Source organism: Notolepis coatsorum (assembly GCF_963971535.1).
Source record: "Notolepis coatsorum genome assembly, chromosome: 18".
Classification (NCBI taxonomy): Eukaryota; Metazoa; Chordata; class Actinopteri; order Aulopiformes; family Paralepididae; genus Notolepis; species Notolepis coatsorum.
Genome location: NC_140182.1, coordinates 59,774,826 through 59,790,037, shown reverse-complemented (window position 1 = coordinate 59,790,037; position 15,212 = coordinate 59,774,826). Strand labels below are relative to the sequence as shown.

The window sequence follows — 15,212 nt, the reverse complement described above, 5'->3', positions numbered from 1 at the left end:
TATAAATGAGTAATCGCGATCGCCGATGGGATCATTGGAATTATTCTTTTTTTAGTACCTTCTGGCTAAGGTAAGGTATATTCTATGTCTATTTTAACGAACCTGAAACATGTTTCTGTAACAATCACAGTGTCTTATTTTACCGGACCCTAAACCAAGCTTTTTCTAACGTTCGCATTTTTCGGGGTAAGACTACACCCCCCCCCCCCCCCCCCCCCCCCTTGAATATTTTGTGAAGGCACATATGTACATGGTATATACCTTTGATTAGAGAGTATTTGGGGTTTCAGGGGATCAACCAGAACGATTTGGGCTTATTGCATATAACGTGTCTTATCTCGCGATCTATGGAAAAATACTGGATTCGTTTGGAAATGGGCGATGTTTAGCGTGTAATAAACTACAAACTACAGTGTGTAGAAACAAACTATTTTTTACATGTTGGACTAGAAATAGTGTCTGTCAAATGAGCCATACTATTGACTCCATAGCTATAATATAGAATATACAATAGCTCCGTAAAGATTGTGAAATATCGTGAAAATGGTCAAGAAAAGCTGGCGCTAGCCATTGCAGATGGGGAAAGCTTGTGGCGCTCAAAGAGTTAATAACGTTAACGTTAGTTCGGCCAGAGAAACAAATATACTAATTAAAATAGTTGGAACTGCGAGATTTGTACTTTGTAGGTCTGCATTTTAAATGTAAGGAGTAAAAGGTATGTATTTGTTCTCTGAAATGTAATTGAGTAAAAGTACAAGTATACAAACCTAATAATACTAGAGTAAAGTACAAATCCCCCAAAACAGTACTTAAGTATTGTAACGCAGTACAATTACTCAAGTACTTTACACCCCTGTATGTAGGTAACATGCAAGTCAGTTGCTAGAGAGAGATGTGTAGCACTGAGACATCTTGTCTATATAGACCTACTTACTACAGTATATGTAGTTAACAGGCAACGTTTAGCAAGTGTGCCAGTATATGAGGTGCTGAGACTTGGGGCGTCCTGGTGGCTCAGCGAGCTTAGGTTCATGTGATAAAGGCAGAAACAGAATACTCATGAAATTCAAAAATACTTATTTCGATATTGATATATTGGCTTTTGAAATCCCAATAAGAATTAGGTCAAAAGGACGTGGTTAATAATCCTAAATCAACTTTGAAAACCTGGATTTTGAAAACCATGGTATATTTGTGGCATAATATCACAAAGGCAGAAAGACAGGCGGTATTAGTGCAATAATATATTCTGTTTATTTACATACATACACATACATGACACACAAACACACACACACACAATTCAACCGCACCCAAATCCTGATTAAGTCATTGACCCCTGAGAGAGACCACCAAGGTGGAGGTTAGTTGCACACATAAGCACGTCCGCGCGCGCGCACACACACACAAGCACGTGTGCGCACACACACACACACACACACACACACACACACACACACACAGCACGGAACCCCCCACGCAGAGATCCAACAGTCACTTAGAAGAAGAGGGATTTGTTGTGTGTGTGTTGTGCGGAAGGAGGTTTGGCGTTAAGTGGCAGGGACAGGAGATCCATCCCTCCCCCCTTCCTCTTCCTCTTCCTCTTCCTCTTCCTCTTCCTCGCCTCTCCTCTCCTGCTGCCTCTCTCCCGCAGCGTGCACTTGCTTGAGGATGTGGTACTGGTTTTGGAGACACTCCTTCAGCTTGTCTTCAGTTAGGGTGAGACGTTCCTCCAGCACCCACATGGTCTGTTAGGAGGAGGAGGAGGAAGGGAAGGGGGAGGGGCAAATATTTAGTCAGTGTTTCCCCTACCATTGCCTTGGCGGGGGCGGCCCGCCCGCGTGTAGTCTTTTACCAACAAACTTGCAGTTCCGCATTCGCGTTCTGCGATCTGATTGGCCACTGACGTACGCTCTCTCTACGCCCAAACAGCGCGTTGCGCTAGTTCTGCCTCTACTAACAGCCTGCAGCCTGCTCGCTAGTTCTGCCTCTAACCTCTAACAGCCTATCCAATTCATATCAATCGAAATAACGTATTGTTTTCATCTCTCTATATTAACATGATTCCATCAACACAACATAAATGTTCAAAACACGACAAGACAGTTTGCATCACTTCCCACGGTTCTCTGCACTTATTCTACCGGTAGTGCGGTAGTTGTTGCCACGGTATTGGGTCTTTGGGTGAATACTTCATTGGCGGGGAAGAAGAACACTGATAGCGGTGTGTGGACCGTCCTGCGAGCCCCAGGCCACCGTCCCGCGAGCCCCAGGCCACCGACCCGCGGCCACCGTCCCGCGAGCCCCACGGGACGAGACCGGGTCGAATTTTTGGCGCACGGGAAACAAGTCTCGCGGGGCGGTGGCCTGGGGCCGCGGGACGGTGGTCTGGGGCTCGCGGGACGGTGGTCTGGGGCTCGCGGGACGGTGGTCTGGGGCTCGCGGGACCGCGGGACGGTGGTCTGGGGCTCGCGGGACGGTGGTCTGGGGCTCGCGGGACGGTGGTCTGGGGCTCGCGGGACGGTGGTCTGGGGCTCGCGGGACGGTGGCCTGGGGCTCGCGGGACGGTGGCATGGGGCTCGCAGGACGGTCCACACACCGCTATCAGTGTTCTTCTTCCCCGCCAATGAAGTATTCACCCAAAGACCCAATACCGTGGCAACAACTACCGCACTACCGGTAGAATAAGTGTAGAGAACCGTGGGAAGTGATGCAAACTGTCTTGTCGTGTTTTGAACATTTATGTTGTGTTGATGGAATCACGTTAATATAGAGAGATGAAAACAATACGTTATTTCGATTGATATGAATTGGATAGGCTGTTAGAGGTTAGAGGCAGAACTAGCGTGTGTGTGTGTGTGTGTGTGTGTGTGTGTGTGTGTGTGTGTGTGTGTGTGCGTGCTCGTGCGGGTGCCCGTCCCAACTCTGGTCTTTGGCAAGTTTGATAGTATTTACTATTTACTGAGGATGGCCAGATAATGTTGATATTTAAACTTGAAAAATAATTATACAGAGAGAAGCTTCAGCAAGTATAAAACGCTGCTGACAAACAAAAGAGAATCCCTCACTGAGGAAAACACAAAGGCCTAACCATCATGTATCACAATGGTGATGTCAGCCAGAGATGGGGAAAGCATGAACCTTTAAAGGACATCTCTTTGAAATAAATTACATTTTACAGTTTTTTTTCTGATTTATTTTAAACAAATTATTATTTTGTATTATTTAACTATTTAATTATTATTGAGTTATTGCACTGCACTGGCAGTTGAACTGCATTGAACTGAACTGAATTGGAAAAAATAAACCTCATAACCTAACTGGCACTGAACATTGAACTACACTGGGCCTGCCACGATAACACATTTTGCTGGGCGATTAATTGCCCCCGAAAATATTGCGATAAGCGATATTATTGCGACCGGTTAGAGAATTTTTTTTTGAGAAATGTATTTCCCAACACGGACAGTGACTGACAAGGGGCACTGGTTCCGCCTCATTAAAACAAATGCGCAAATAGCAATTAATCGTGCCCGTCAAAATCATTGCATTAATTTTAATTATCGCGGCAATTAATCGATTTATTGCTTATCGCGGCAGGCCTAACTGGCACTGTTTGCAGATGTACTGTTATTAAAGTTAGTTAAAAACATAATTTTGTATAGTTTTTTTTTGTTAAATCCAAAAGGAAAAAATATAAAAATCAGAGAAATCCAAAAACCGGAAAATTAAAAACCGAGAAATCCGAAAACAAGAAAATTCATATCCGAAAACAGGAAAAGATAAAAACGGATTTCATAGGGCCCTAGTTAAGGTGAGTTAATAAATTCACTCTGAAAATCTGCTCCGCTCTGATAAACTGACTCTTGGTCAGAGCGTCCAGTGTGCACTCTGAGCCCTCAGAATTTCCGAACAACTTGAGTGTGCTCGCTCTGACACTGGTTGTAAATAGTTATGAGTGTTGTATGTGCCTCCCTGTATTGTAAATAGTTCATAATATGTGTGTTGTCACTACTGTATGTATAATTGTAAATGAGTTAATTTATGTGTTGTAAATAAATATTGTTAATACTTATTTACCTAATTGATGTGCAATCGTTTCATTTCAACTCAGTGTAGAGAAATGCACCGATACTAACAACCGCCTTACTGCGCGCGTCTATGACGACACTGTTGACACCACGTATCTGTGACATGTGCGCCCCGCGAAAACACTAGTCGTTTTGGGGGCCTACCACCCCCCCTGAAAAAAATCCAGCACTGTCGCCCCATGCTGTGAGCTGGTGACTAGATGGTGTATTCCTGCTGTGAGCTGGTGACTAGATGGTGTATTCCTGCTGTGAGCTGGTGACTAGATGGTGTATTCCTGCTGTGAGCTGGTGACTAAATGGTGTATTCCTGCTGTGAGCTGGTGACTAGATGGTGTATTCCTGCTGTGAGCTGGTGACTAGATGGTGTATTCCTGCTATGAGCTGGTGACTAGATGGTGTATTCCTGCTGTGAGCTGGTGACTAGATGGTGTATTCCTGCTATGAGCTGGTGACTAGATGGTGTATTCCTGCTGTGAGCTGGTGACTAGATGGTGTATTCCTGCTGTGAGCTGGTGACTAGATGGTGTATTCCTGCTGTGAGCTGGTGACTAGATGGTGTATTCCTGCTGTGAGCTGGTGACCCCAGATGGTGTATTCCTGCTGTGAGCTGGTGACTAGATGGTGTATTCCTGCTGTGAGCTGGTGACTAGATGGTGTATTCCTGCTGTGAGCTGGTGACTAGATGGTGTATTCCTGCTGTGAGCTGGTGACTAGATGGTGTATTCCTGCTGTGAGCTGGTGACTAGATGGTGTATTCCTGCTGTGAGCTGGTGACTAGATGGTGTATTCCTGCTGTGAGCTGGTGACTAGATGGTGTATTCCTGCTGTGAGCTGGTGACTAGATGGTGTATTCCTGCTGTGAGCTGGTGACTAGATGGTGTATTCCTGCTGTGAGCTGGTGACCCCAGATGGTGTATTCCTGCTGTGAGCTGGTGACTAGATGGTGTATTCCTGCTGTGAGCTGGTGACTAGATGGTGTATTCCTGCTGTGAGCTGGTGACCCCAGATGGTGTATTCCTGCTGTGAGCTGGTGACTAGATGGTGTATTCCTGCTGTGAGCTGGTGACTAGATGGTGTATTCCTGCTGTGAGCTGGTGACTAGATGGTGTATTCCTGCTGTGAGCTGGTGACTAGATGGTGTATTCCTGCTGTGAGCTGGTGACTAGATGGTGTATTCCTGCTGTGAGCTGGTGACTAGATGGTGTAATCCTGCTGTGAGCTGGTGACTAGATGGTGTATTCCTGCTGTGAGCTGGTGACTAGATGGTGTATTCCTGCTGTGAGCTGGTGACTAGATGGTGTATTCCTGCTGTGAGCTGGTGACTAGATGGTGTATTCCTGCTGTGAGCTGGTGACTAGATGGTGTATTCCTGCTGTGAGCTGGTGACTAGATGGTGTATTCCTGCCGTGAGCTGGTGACCCCAGATGGTGTATTCCTGCTGTGAGCTGGTGACTAGATTGTGTATTCCTGCTGTGAGCTGGTGACTAGATGGTGTATTCCTGCTGTGAGCTGGTGACTAGATGGTGTATTCCTGCTGTGAGCTGGTGACCCCAGATGGTGTATTCCTGCTGTGAGCTGGTGACTAGATTGTGTATTCCTGCTGTGAGCTGGTGACTAGATGGTGTATTCCTGCTGTGAGCTGGTGACTAGATGGTGTATTCCTGCTGTGAGCTGGTGACTAGATTGTGTATTCCTGCTGTGAGCTGGTGACTAGATGGTGTATTCCTGCTGTGAGCTGGTGACTAGATGGTGTATTCCTGCTGTGAGCTGGTGACTAGATGGTGTATTCCTGCTGTGAGCTGGTGACCCCAGATGCCTCTAGGGGTGTTGCACTGCAGGCAGCCCTGCACTCCGACCTCCTTCAAGTAATGCATTTGTGTCTAGAACAATGTCTCTGTGTGTGTGTGTGTGTGTGTGTGTGTGTGTGTGTGTGTGTGTGTGTGTGTGTGTGTGTGTGTGTGTGTGTGTGTGTGTGTGTGTGTGTGTGTGTGTGTGTGTGTGTGTGTGTGTGTGTCTAAGAACTGGGATGTTGAGAGAAAAATTCAGAGTACCTTGTAAATTGAAAGACCGATAGAGACGTCTTCCTTTAGATTCAACATGCTAGCCGCCCAAACGGCCCAGATGTTGAAATTTTGATATTTGCAACATGAGCCACAGTCATCACACGGACAATATTTCAAGTGCATTCATTGACTATATAACTTTGGACTGAGAGTGAAACTTGGCAGAAAAGTACCAAACGTAGGACTTCAACCACGGCAGAACCAACGTCAGCTGCTATACATATATTCTGTCGTGAAGCAAATTCAGAAATTCAGTCAGACAGTTCAATTATAAATTTTTGGCAACAATCAGAAGTAGCCGAGTTGCAGTTAAAGGGGCACTTCACCAAAAAAACAATGCCGATTTATTTTGCACATAATCTCACACACATCCGAAAACAATTAAATTATGTAGATGAAATAATAGGAATTATACGGACTGCTACCTTCTCATTTCATTGAGCTGAAATTAACACAAGGACTCGATGTCCCCGATGACATCACTGGTGGCCATATTCAAACTCATTTACTCTCAATAACTGTCAAACTAAATGTGTACAAAACTGTACACCGATTCTGATTCTCTTCTTCCCCCCAATCTGCCGGCTTTGGTCAGCTTTGTGACTGCAACTTGTTCTTGTTCGCGGACGACTCAGCCCTGCTGGTCTCTGACAAGAACAAGTTACAGGTTGAAAAAACCCTCAGCTCAGAACTCGGCAGAATCTGCACCTGGCTCGCTGATAACAAACTAGCATTACACCTGGGTAAAACAGAGTCCATTCTCTTCGGTCAAATAACAAACTCAGCAAGACCGACGGCTTCTCAGTTACAGTGGGTGACAATATTGTCACAAGGAAAGATGACATTACATACCTAGGTTCCATCCTAGAGGCAAATCTTTCCTGTGACAAAATGGCATCCAATGTAATCAAAAAAGTCAACCAACGAACTAGATTCTTGTACCGGATCTCCTCTCTGGTAAACAAGAATACCCTGAAGACTCTGGCAGGAGCACTCATTCAAGGGTACTACGACTATGCTTGCACCTCATGGTACCAAAGCACCTCAAAGGCGCTAAAAACAAGATTACAAACATCACAAAACAAACTGGTCAGATTACTACTTGACCTTACTCCTAGAACCCACCTCACCCCTGCCCACTTTGACTACCTAGGATGGCTTAGAGTAGACAACAGAGTACAGCAACTTGCAATGGGCCTGGTCTACAAGATACACTATGAATGAATGAATGAAAACTTTATTAACAGATTGCAGAATGGGTACAGTGCAGTACAGCTCAATACATACAATTGTTAAGGGGATGCAGACCAGAGAAAGACTTTCGTCTTGTTTCCACCAGGGTCCCCCATTTACACGACTAAGGTACCCATGGACATGTCAAAATACTTCCCAAAGGTCAGTGAATACCACGACCACAACACCAGAGGGAGCTCCTCAAATAATGTTAAACCCAGATTTGGCTCAAACAAGGGACTAAACACATTTCGCAATTATGCCACATCAATGTGGAACGCCCTACCCAAAGCTGTAAAGGAATGTGAATCACTACCCACTTTCAAAACCACTCTCAAAGAGCACCTACGGGAGACTGCAATTTGAAACTGGCCCCTGTAAATGTCCTAACCCAACCCCCTCCAAAGTACAGTAAATGTCCTAACCCAATAATACACAAAACCCTCTTCTTGGGACCAAGTAAGGTTTCGTCGATATTCCAATGTACAGTTCCCCCCCCCCCCCCCCACCTACCCAACCCCACCCAACCCACCCAACCACCTCCAATGTACAGTTCCCCCACCTCCTCCAATGTACAGTTTCTACGTCAAATGTATATATAAATGTATAGATGTAGCAGTACTGGGGCGGCTAAGTGGCGCAGTGGGCAAGGCGCTCGCCACTAACGCAGGATATGCTGGGTTCGAGCCCAGCTCTCGGCATTGCTTCCGGCTTGGCTGGTCATTCACACTAATACAATTGGCAGTATTAGGGGGTGGGAAAGCCGGTGGGTGGGGATCGGACTTTGTGGACAGCGACTCCTACAGGTCGGTTGGTGCACCTGTACAGCAGAATCAGGAAGTAACGGGGGCAGCATGAGCCTCCCACGCGTTACTCCTCGCCACTGAGAGATCGCGCTGTACAGGTGAAAAGATGCGATGGCTGCCTCCTTGTGTACCAGAGGGGACACGTGATGCAAGGCTTTGTCCACATTGCAGCCGACCAGTGGGAGGCATGGTCTAACAACATTCGAGACAGGGGAGGGTAGAATTGGATAATACGAAATTGGGATGGGAGAAAAATAGAAAATGGGAAGAAAAAGTAGATAAAAAAAAATAAAAAATTTAGCAGTACTGTCTATCTGTATGTCATATATGTTATGATGAATTGAAAATGGGGGACACTGATGTAATCAAGTTTTTCTCTGGTCTGCATCCCCTTAACAATTGTGTGTATTGAGCTGTACTGTATTGTACCCATTCTGAAATCTGTTAATACAATTTTCAATCAATCAATCAGTCCACACTGAACCTAGCAAGGCGGTATAAGTGTGTGCATTCAGACAGGATGCCACGATGCAGTGTTCCCAAATCGAATAGATGGGGGACGCAAAATGCTGCATCAAATTTAGTTTTTGACTACCTAAATGTTTACTGTTGACTGTGAGCGATTCGTAGTGCAGAATTTCCCTCGGGATAAATAAAGTATTTCTATTCTAAACCCCGGCTTTAATGGGTAGTGTGAAAGGGGCTTAGATCTCCTCCACCGTTACCTTGTAAGTCACTTGAAAATACACAGAAAGAACATCTAACCTGGCTCCCAGATTGGCAATATCTCATAGCTTGGGTTGCCAGGTTGGAACTATTTAACAGCCGTGGGGGATTGCCAGGTCTAAAGCTAACCTGTGTGAGGATATCCAGCTGTTGGACGATGTTTTGCAGGGTGTTCTCCAGTCCCATTGGACGACCGGAGACAACTTCCACTTCCTCCTTCTTTTTCTCCTCCTCCTTTTCCCTCCTCCTTCCTCCTCCTCCTCCTCCCGACCGAGCCTGGCTGCCCGCCGTCGAGCCGCACCCGCTGGCACTGCCGTCCTCACTCGGGGGTTGGGGGCTGGAGCTGGCGACGCCACGGTGCACTGGCAGGCCGTTGGCGTGGTGGTGGTGACCGTTGGCGACTCTTTGCGTCGCCGTCTCGTACCACCGACCGTTTACATGCTGGAGACAAAGGAAGACAAAAGAAAGGCTGTTTTTTTTCTCAACCGATCGCTGGTGCATTCACTTCGGCGCACGGCAACGGGCATTAACTCTGTTACCGAAGTACCGGCACTCGCAACTACAATGGATGGCGTCCAAATTATCCCCATCGAATGTACCGTATCCCCACAAGACACTCGCACTTCATCAAACCTCCATTGTGACAAAGCGGAAAATGTGATTAAAAGGACACATTTGAATGGACTCATTTGAATGGATTCTCAAAATAATAGAGCCCCTAACAACGACCGTTGAAGCTCAAATTGCTACCTCAAAACCTACAGGAAGCAGAGAGTGGGAAGGAGCACAATGAAGACATGTGAGAATGAATTAGCCTCACCGATATGTTATAATAATCATATGTAATGCCACACAGTGTTCCTTCCCGTCTCCAGTGGGCTTTATCTTTTACAGCAAATGGAACAGATCTCGAGTCCGTTATGACTAGGGGAGACTAGGGGAGGTGGATGACTCAGGCTAGCAGGCTGTCTGTCTGGATGGAGAGCAACAGAAGAGAGTTCAACTCACCAGGTTCCCTTCTCCATTACTAGGAAAGAACTTTATCTATCTATGTGGCATCTTCATGAGCAAACAGTATGTCTGTCGTAGGAGCCACGTGTAAAAGACCTACAGCGTTACTTCACAGGTTTTATAATAGGATGAAAGAATAATAAAGACAGGCGGCTGGGTGGCGCAGCGGACATTGCACTTGTCACCAACGCAAGAGACACCGGGTTCGACTCCGGCTGTCGGCGCTGCCTCCGGCTTGGGCCGGCCGTAATACTAACTCAATTGGCAGAGTTAGGGGGTGGAAGTCGATGGGTGGTAATCTGGACGTTGTGGACAGCGACTCCTACAGGTCGATTGGGGACGCCTGCACAGCAGAGACAGGAAATGGCGGGGGTCGTGTGAGCCTCCCACACGTTACACCTCACCAATGAGAGTCCACGCTGGCAGGTGAAAAGATGTGACAGGCTGCCTCCTCGTGTATCGGAGGGGACGCATGATGCAAGGCTTCTATCCTCCCTACAACCGGCCAGTGGGGGGCATATGCGAGCAACGTTCAAGACAGGGGAGGGGAGAATTGGCACAACCTAATTGGGATGGGAGAAAAAAATTAAAAAGAAGAGAAAAAGTGGATACAAAAAAAGAAGAATAATAAAGACACACGGAAAATGACAGAGCAAAGAATTGTCAGATATAAATATCAGTATCCGAGTCTTGTGGTTTATGTGTAATTGTGTAATTGCTATGACGTCCGTTGACTTTGATCAGTTTTAGTGTCAGTTAAAGTTCTATCTATCAGTGTTAGTTACAAGGACTAGAAGGTGTTGATTTTCATTGTTTAAACTGAATAGACAGGACATTTCATTTAGTTTGTTGGCTCGTCAGTTTATTTGGTAATTGTGATGTATGGGAATAGATCTTCTTTCGTTCCAGCAAAAATTTTTTGACAGTTACCAAATTATAAAGTAGTAGATTCTGAAGCTCTCGGTTGAATAATGGATTATTCTGAGCTGTCCCTAGAATCTATACTGGATACATGCAAAAGTCACGACTCTATTTGCCATTTTAGTCCATCCAACTGATTTGAACCTACATAACTTCCGTGACTGACCTTTTTAGGCTCGCTCAATAACATTTGTTTCGTCAACTATAATATTGAATTAACGCAGATAGTCGTAGAACCAAAAAAACGCGGCGCACCTGTCACCTGTTTTCAGATCAGCATTCCACATGCTCACACAGACACAATGCACCCCGGCACGCCAGCCAGCTGTACTCAGACCAGTGCCTTGAACAAGCCCTTATAAACAACACAAAGCACTGCTGGGCGTCCTGCCAGAGTGGCAAGGGGGGTGAGGGGGGATGGAGGAAGGCATAGGGTTCAAGGAAAGCATGAGGAACAGAGAGGAAACAAGAGAATGAAAGAAGGAGACAGGAGGAGAGGAGGAGGAGGAAAGAGGAGGTGGCAGTGCTGGCAGTGGTGCGTATGTGTGTGTGTGTGTATGAAGGGGGGGGGGTCACACATTCCTGGCCTAATGCATGGAGCAATCGATTCCGGCCTGCTTCCTGAGCACTGTCCTTACTTAAAAGAGGCCGTGGGAGGGGAGGGGTGGGGGTGGGTGGGAAGGAGGGGAGAGGGGTTGGGCGATACCCTGGCTCAGGGGAGGGGGAGAGGGACGAGGGGATGGGAGGCAAGTCCTAACTGGAGGTGAACAAAGCTGTCAGTGTGTGAATAGGGAGTCTAGCTGAGTCTCTCTCTCCTTCTCTCTCTCTCTCCGTCTCCCTCCTTCTCTTTCTCTCGCTCTCCCTCCTTCTCTCTCTTTCGCTCTCCGCTCCCTGTCTCACATGTCTGTCTCTCTCTGTCTCTCTCTCGCTCTCTCTGCCCACCCCACCCTGCACCACCACCACATCTGGGCTACATCTGTTCTGCTCATTTATGCTCAGCAGACCCAGACCTCCATCCATCTTTTTGTTCTCCAGCAGGAAGTTTGGGTGCAATCAAACATTAAGAGGCAGGATACTCAGAGGCAGACCCACGTGTCAATCACTAGGCAAAGACACGCACGCACACACACACACACACACGCACACGCACACGCACACACACACAATTACGCACACATGCACATAGACACACACACACACACAGAATCGGAGGGTCCCGTTTGAGATTACATTCAGTCTGCCGCGCCATGTGGAACGGCGGGGTCACAGCCCATCGCCACGGCAACCGAAGCCATCAGTAGCGGGAGTGCTGCCAGGCGAGGCTGTCCGGGCCAGTGGGGGGGGGGGGGAGAGAGAGAGAGAGAGAGAGAGAGAGAGAGAGAGAGAGAGGGAGAGAGAGAGGGTTTGGCAACGACACAGCGGAAAATAAGCCCTTGATAACAGAGCAGCATGGTAAGCATGGTGGTGCACGGCTCCCCCCCCCAGAGCACCGATAGTAAAACCAACAACGTCAAACGCTCCCGACGCGAAGCCCGGGAAACGGAGGATCGGCGCGCGACACTGGACTTCTGGGAATAGCGTGTGTGCATAATTGGGATGGTTTAGGAACGTGGCATTTCCATTCAAAGCGGCGTTCCCTTTCCTAAACATCCCGATTAAGATCCTCGAAACGGGACATTCGGCCCGGTAGCACGTGACGGGGGGTGACCGCCGGAACCTTCCATAATGTGGAAAAAAGCGTTGCTTCAAAGAGCTGCAGAGAGATTAGCCGCGAGCGAAGGTAAAACAGTAAACGGACCGCATTTATATAGCCGCCAGCAGCCGGAGAACTAACGGCAGCAGAACTCGAGAAATACTAGGAGTGTCTGACCAATGAGTGTCTGACTCTCACCTAAACTGCACGGACTACAATGCATAACAAATGACATATCACACCAGTTAGGGTACCTTGTGTATACTGCACCTGTGTATACTGTATACTGTACTTACTCATATTATATATTTAGATTCTAGTGTTTATTATAACCATATTTATTGTAATGTATAATATAACTGATAAGGCATACAGACCCTCATCTGCACCTTTGATTACACTGCGTACTTGCTTATATATTCAGAGTAAATTATATTGTTTACACTGCCTATTTTTTACTTTTCTACTGTACTATAATTCTATTGCCTGTATTTATGTCTTTCTACTATTACCATGTACCTGTACCTCCCCTCCCCCATGCTGCTATGATGACTGCATTTCCCCAAGGGGATCAATAAAGGAATATATTATCTTATCTTTATGAACGGTAGGAGATTCAACAGGTGCTGGAGATGGAGTGGGAACACGATCGACTCGGAGTCCTTAACCGCAGACACCGTAGTTAGCCGCTCACGAATATACTATATATAATAACTAGCTTATAGGTAGCCGAATCGTTTCGGGCAAAAGGGTCGCAGGCCATGGCCATGCAGCGCTAGGCACATCGCTGTGTGAAACGAGAGGCTGCAGTGTCTACGGTAATTGAGATCAAAGCAGAGAGAACTTCCAAGCGGAGAGCGGATCAGAAATAGTACCTACCACCACCACCATTACTAAATGGAATCATCGGGTGCCTGATCAAAAACAGGATTCTCTGTCTCTCTGTCTCTCTCTCTCTCTCTACATCTACAATTCCTTTATATCAAAATAAGCCAAACCTTTCAGTGTAGGGTTGTGCTGATCAACAGTGTTATCAGACATCAGCACAGTGTGCATGTGCATGTTTTTATTTGTGTATACATTTCTCACAAATCTCTCTCTCTCTCTCTCTCTCTCTCTCTGTCTGTCGAGAGAGAGAGAGATAGATACAAAGAGAGAGAGATAGATCGATACAGAGAGTGTGTGTGTGTGTGTGCCAACCATTGAATCATTTATTTGCTTGGCAATCGCCAGCCGTAAAACGGGGACTCTGTCGCTCCCCCCCCCCCCCCCCCCCACACACACACACGCTTACACACACACACGCGCACGCTCCCTCTCCTATTAGGAATATTTATGAGGTCCTTCAGTGGAGTGGTGCGAGTGGTCCAGACAATGGGCCAATCAAAGAGGTCTCTGGGTGCTTTCTTTGTCGCTCTCTGCAGCCTAGACAGGAAACCCACTGTTGGCAACCGACTGGACACGGCCTGCGGAGACGCTGTTAGAGACGTTAGAGACCCGCCTCCTCGCCGTTAAGATACCTGCCGAAACGTTAGAGAGCCAGACAACATGTGGTGCTGTTGACATGGCTGCTCAGCATGCGTTAGCTTGAGAAATAACGAATGGTAATAAGCAGAAAGAGCTGGGGAGTGAGTGAGCGAGAGTGTGAGTGAGTGACTGAGTTGAATATGTGTGTGTGTGTGTGTGTGTGTGTGTTATTTACATGAGTGAGTGAGTGAGTGAGTGAGTGAGTGAGTGAGTGAGTGAGTGAGTGAGTGAGTGAGTGAGTGAGGGTCTGTAATTTACATGAGTGAGTGAGTGAGGACATGAGTAATCCATCAGGTAGCTCCATTTGTTCTTTAAACACATTAGAGGGCTGGTGCGGAGGCTGGCTGGCTGCACGGCTGATGGGGAAGACAGCTTTTCCTGGTCACAGGATGCCATGTAATGTCATTAGAGGTAGAGGAGGAAATCCTTATTGAAATCAAAGGAGGCACTAGCCTGCCCTGTCACGGTGTTGAACCAGAGAACAGGGTTGTTAGGGTGTGAAGTAGGATTTGGTACCGAAGTCGGTACTTTTACGGGCATTGACCGGATTACATCGGTGCTACCGAGTACCGATTCACCTTAGATCAATCGGTACAAAATGTCGGTACCTTGAGAGCAGGTCGATTTACGACCCGCCCAGGTAGAAAATAATCAGAATTCCAATAGAAGATGGTTGTAGGAATGGCTTGGGAGGGGAGAGGGAGGTGGGGATGGGTTTTAGTTTGTGTGGTGTGTGTACAATAAATAACAATCTTCTAAATAAATAACATAAACTGATAAGTTTGGATTTAAGTTTGTTTACAACTGAAATAACATTTGTGTTATTACAGAGAAAGTAAAGTACCGAAAAAAGGTACCCTGGGGTACCGGTATCGATTTGAACGGTAGCCAACCCTAGGGTGAAGCAGAGGAAGCAGCAGAAGTACTGGGTGACTGGTACTGTACCTACTAGAGACAAGCTAACAGAGTTAAGACCGCTCTGCATGCACGCAAAAAAGCATTGTTTGATATCCAGTGTTGTAGTACTCGAGTCCAGGACTGATTTTCAGGACTTGTGACTCTACTTGAGCACTGATGACTCGGACTCGACCATTGACTGCATTCGGACTCGGAAGGTGCAGACTCGGACTCTACAGTTAAT

General features: G+C 46.8%; 1 protein-coding gene across 1 annotated transcript in view; it reads right to left on the bottom strand.

The window, feature by feature from the left end:
• Positions 1–1,293: 1,293 nt before the first annotated feature.
• poc1b (POC1 centriolar protein B) overlaps positions 1,294–15,212 on the bottom strand; it is a 229,080-nt gene continuing 215,161 nt past the window's right edge. Inside the window, exons 11-12 of the mRNA XM_084334765.1 lie at positions 9,049–9,360; positions 1,294–1,748 (exon numbers count right to left, since the gene is read on the bottom strand). Coding sequence (XP_084190891.1) covers positions 1,551–1,748; positions 9,049–9,360 — 510 coding nt within the window. The 3' untranslated portion in view covers positions 1,294–1,550. The remainder of the gene's footprint in view (positions 1,749–9,048; positions 9,361–15,212) is intronic.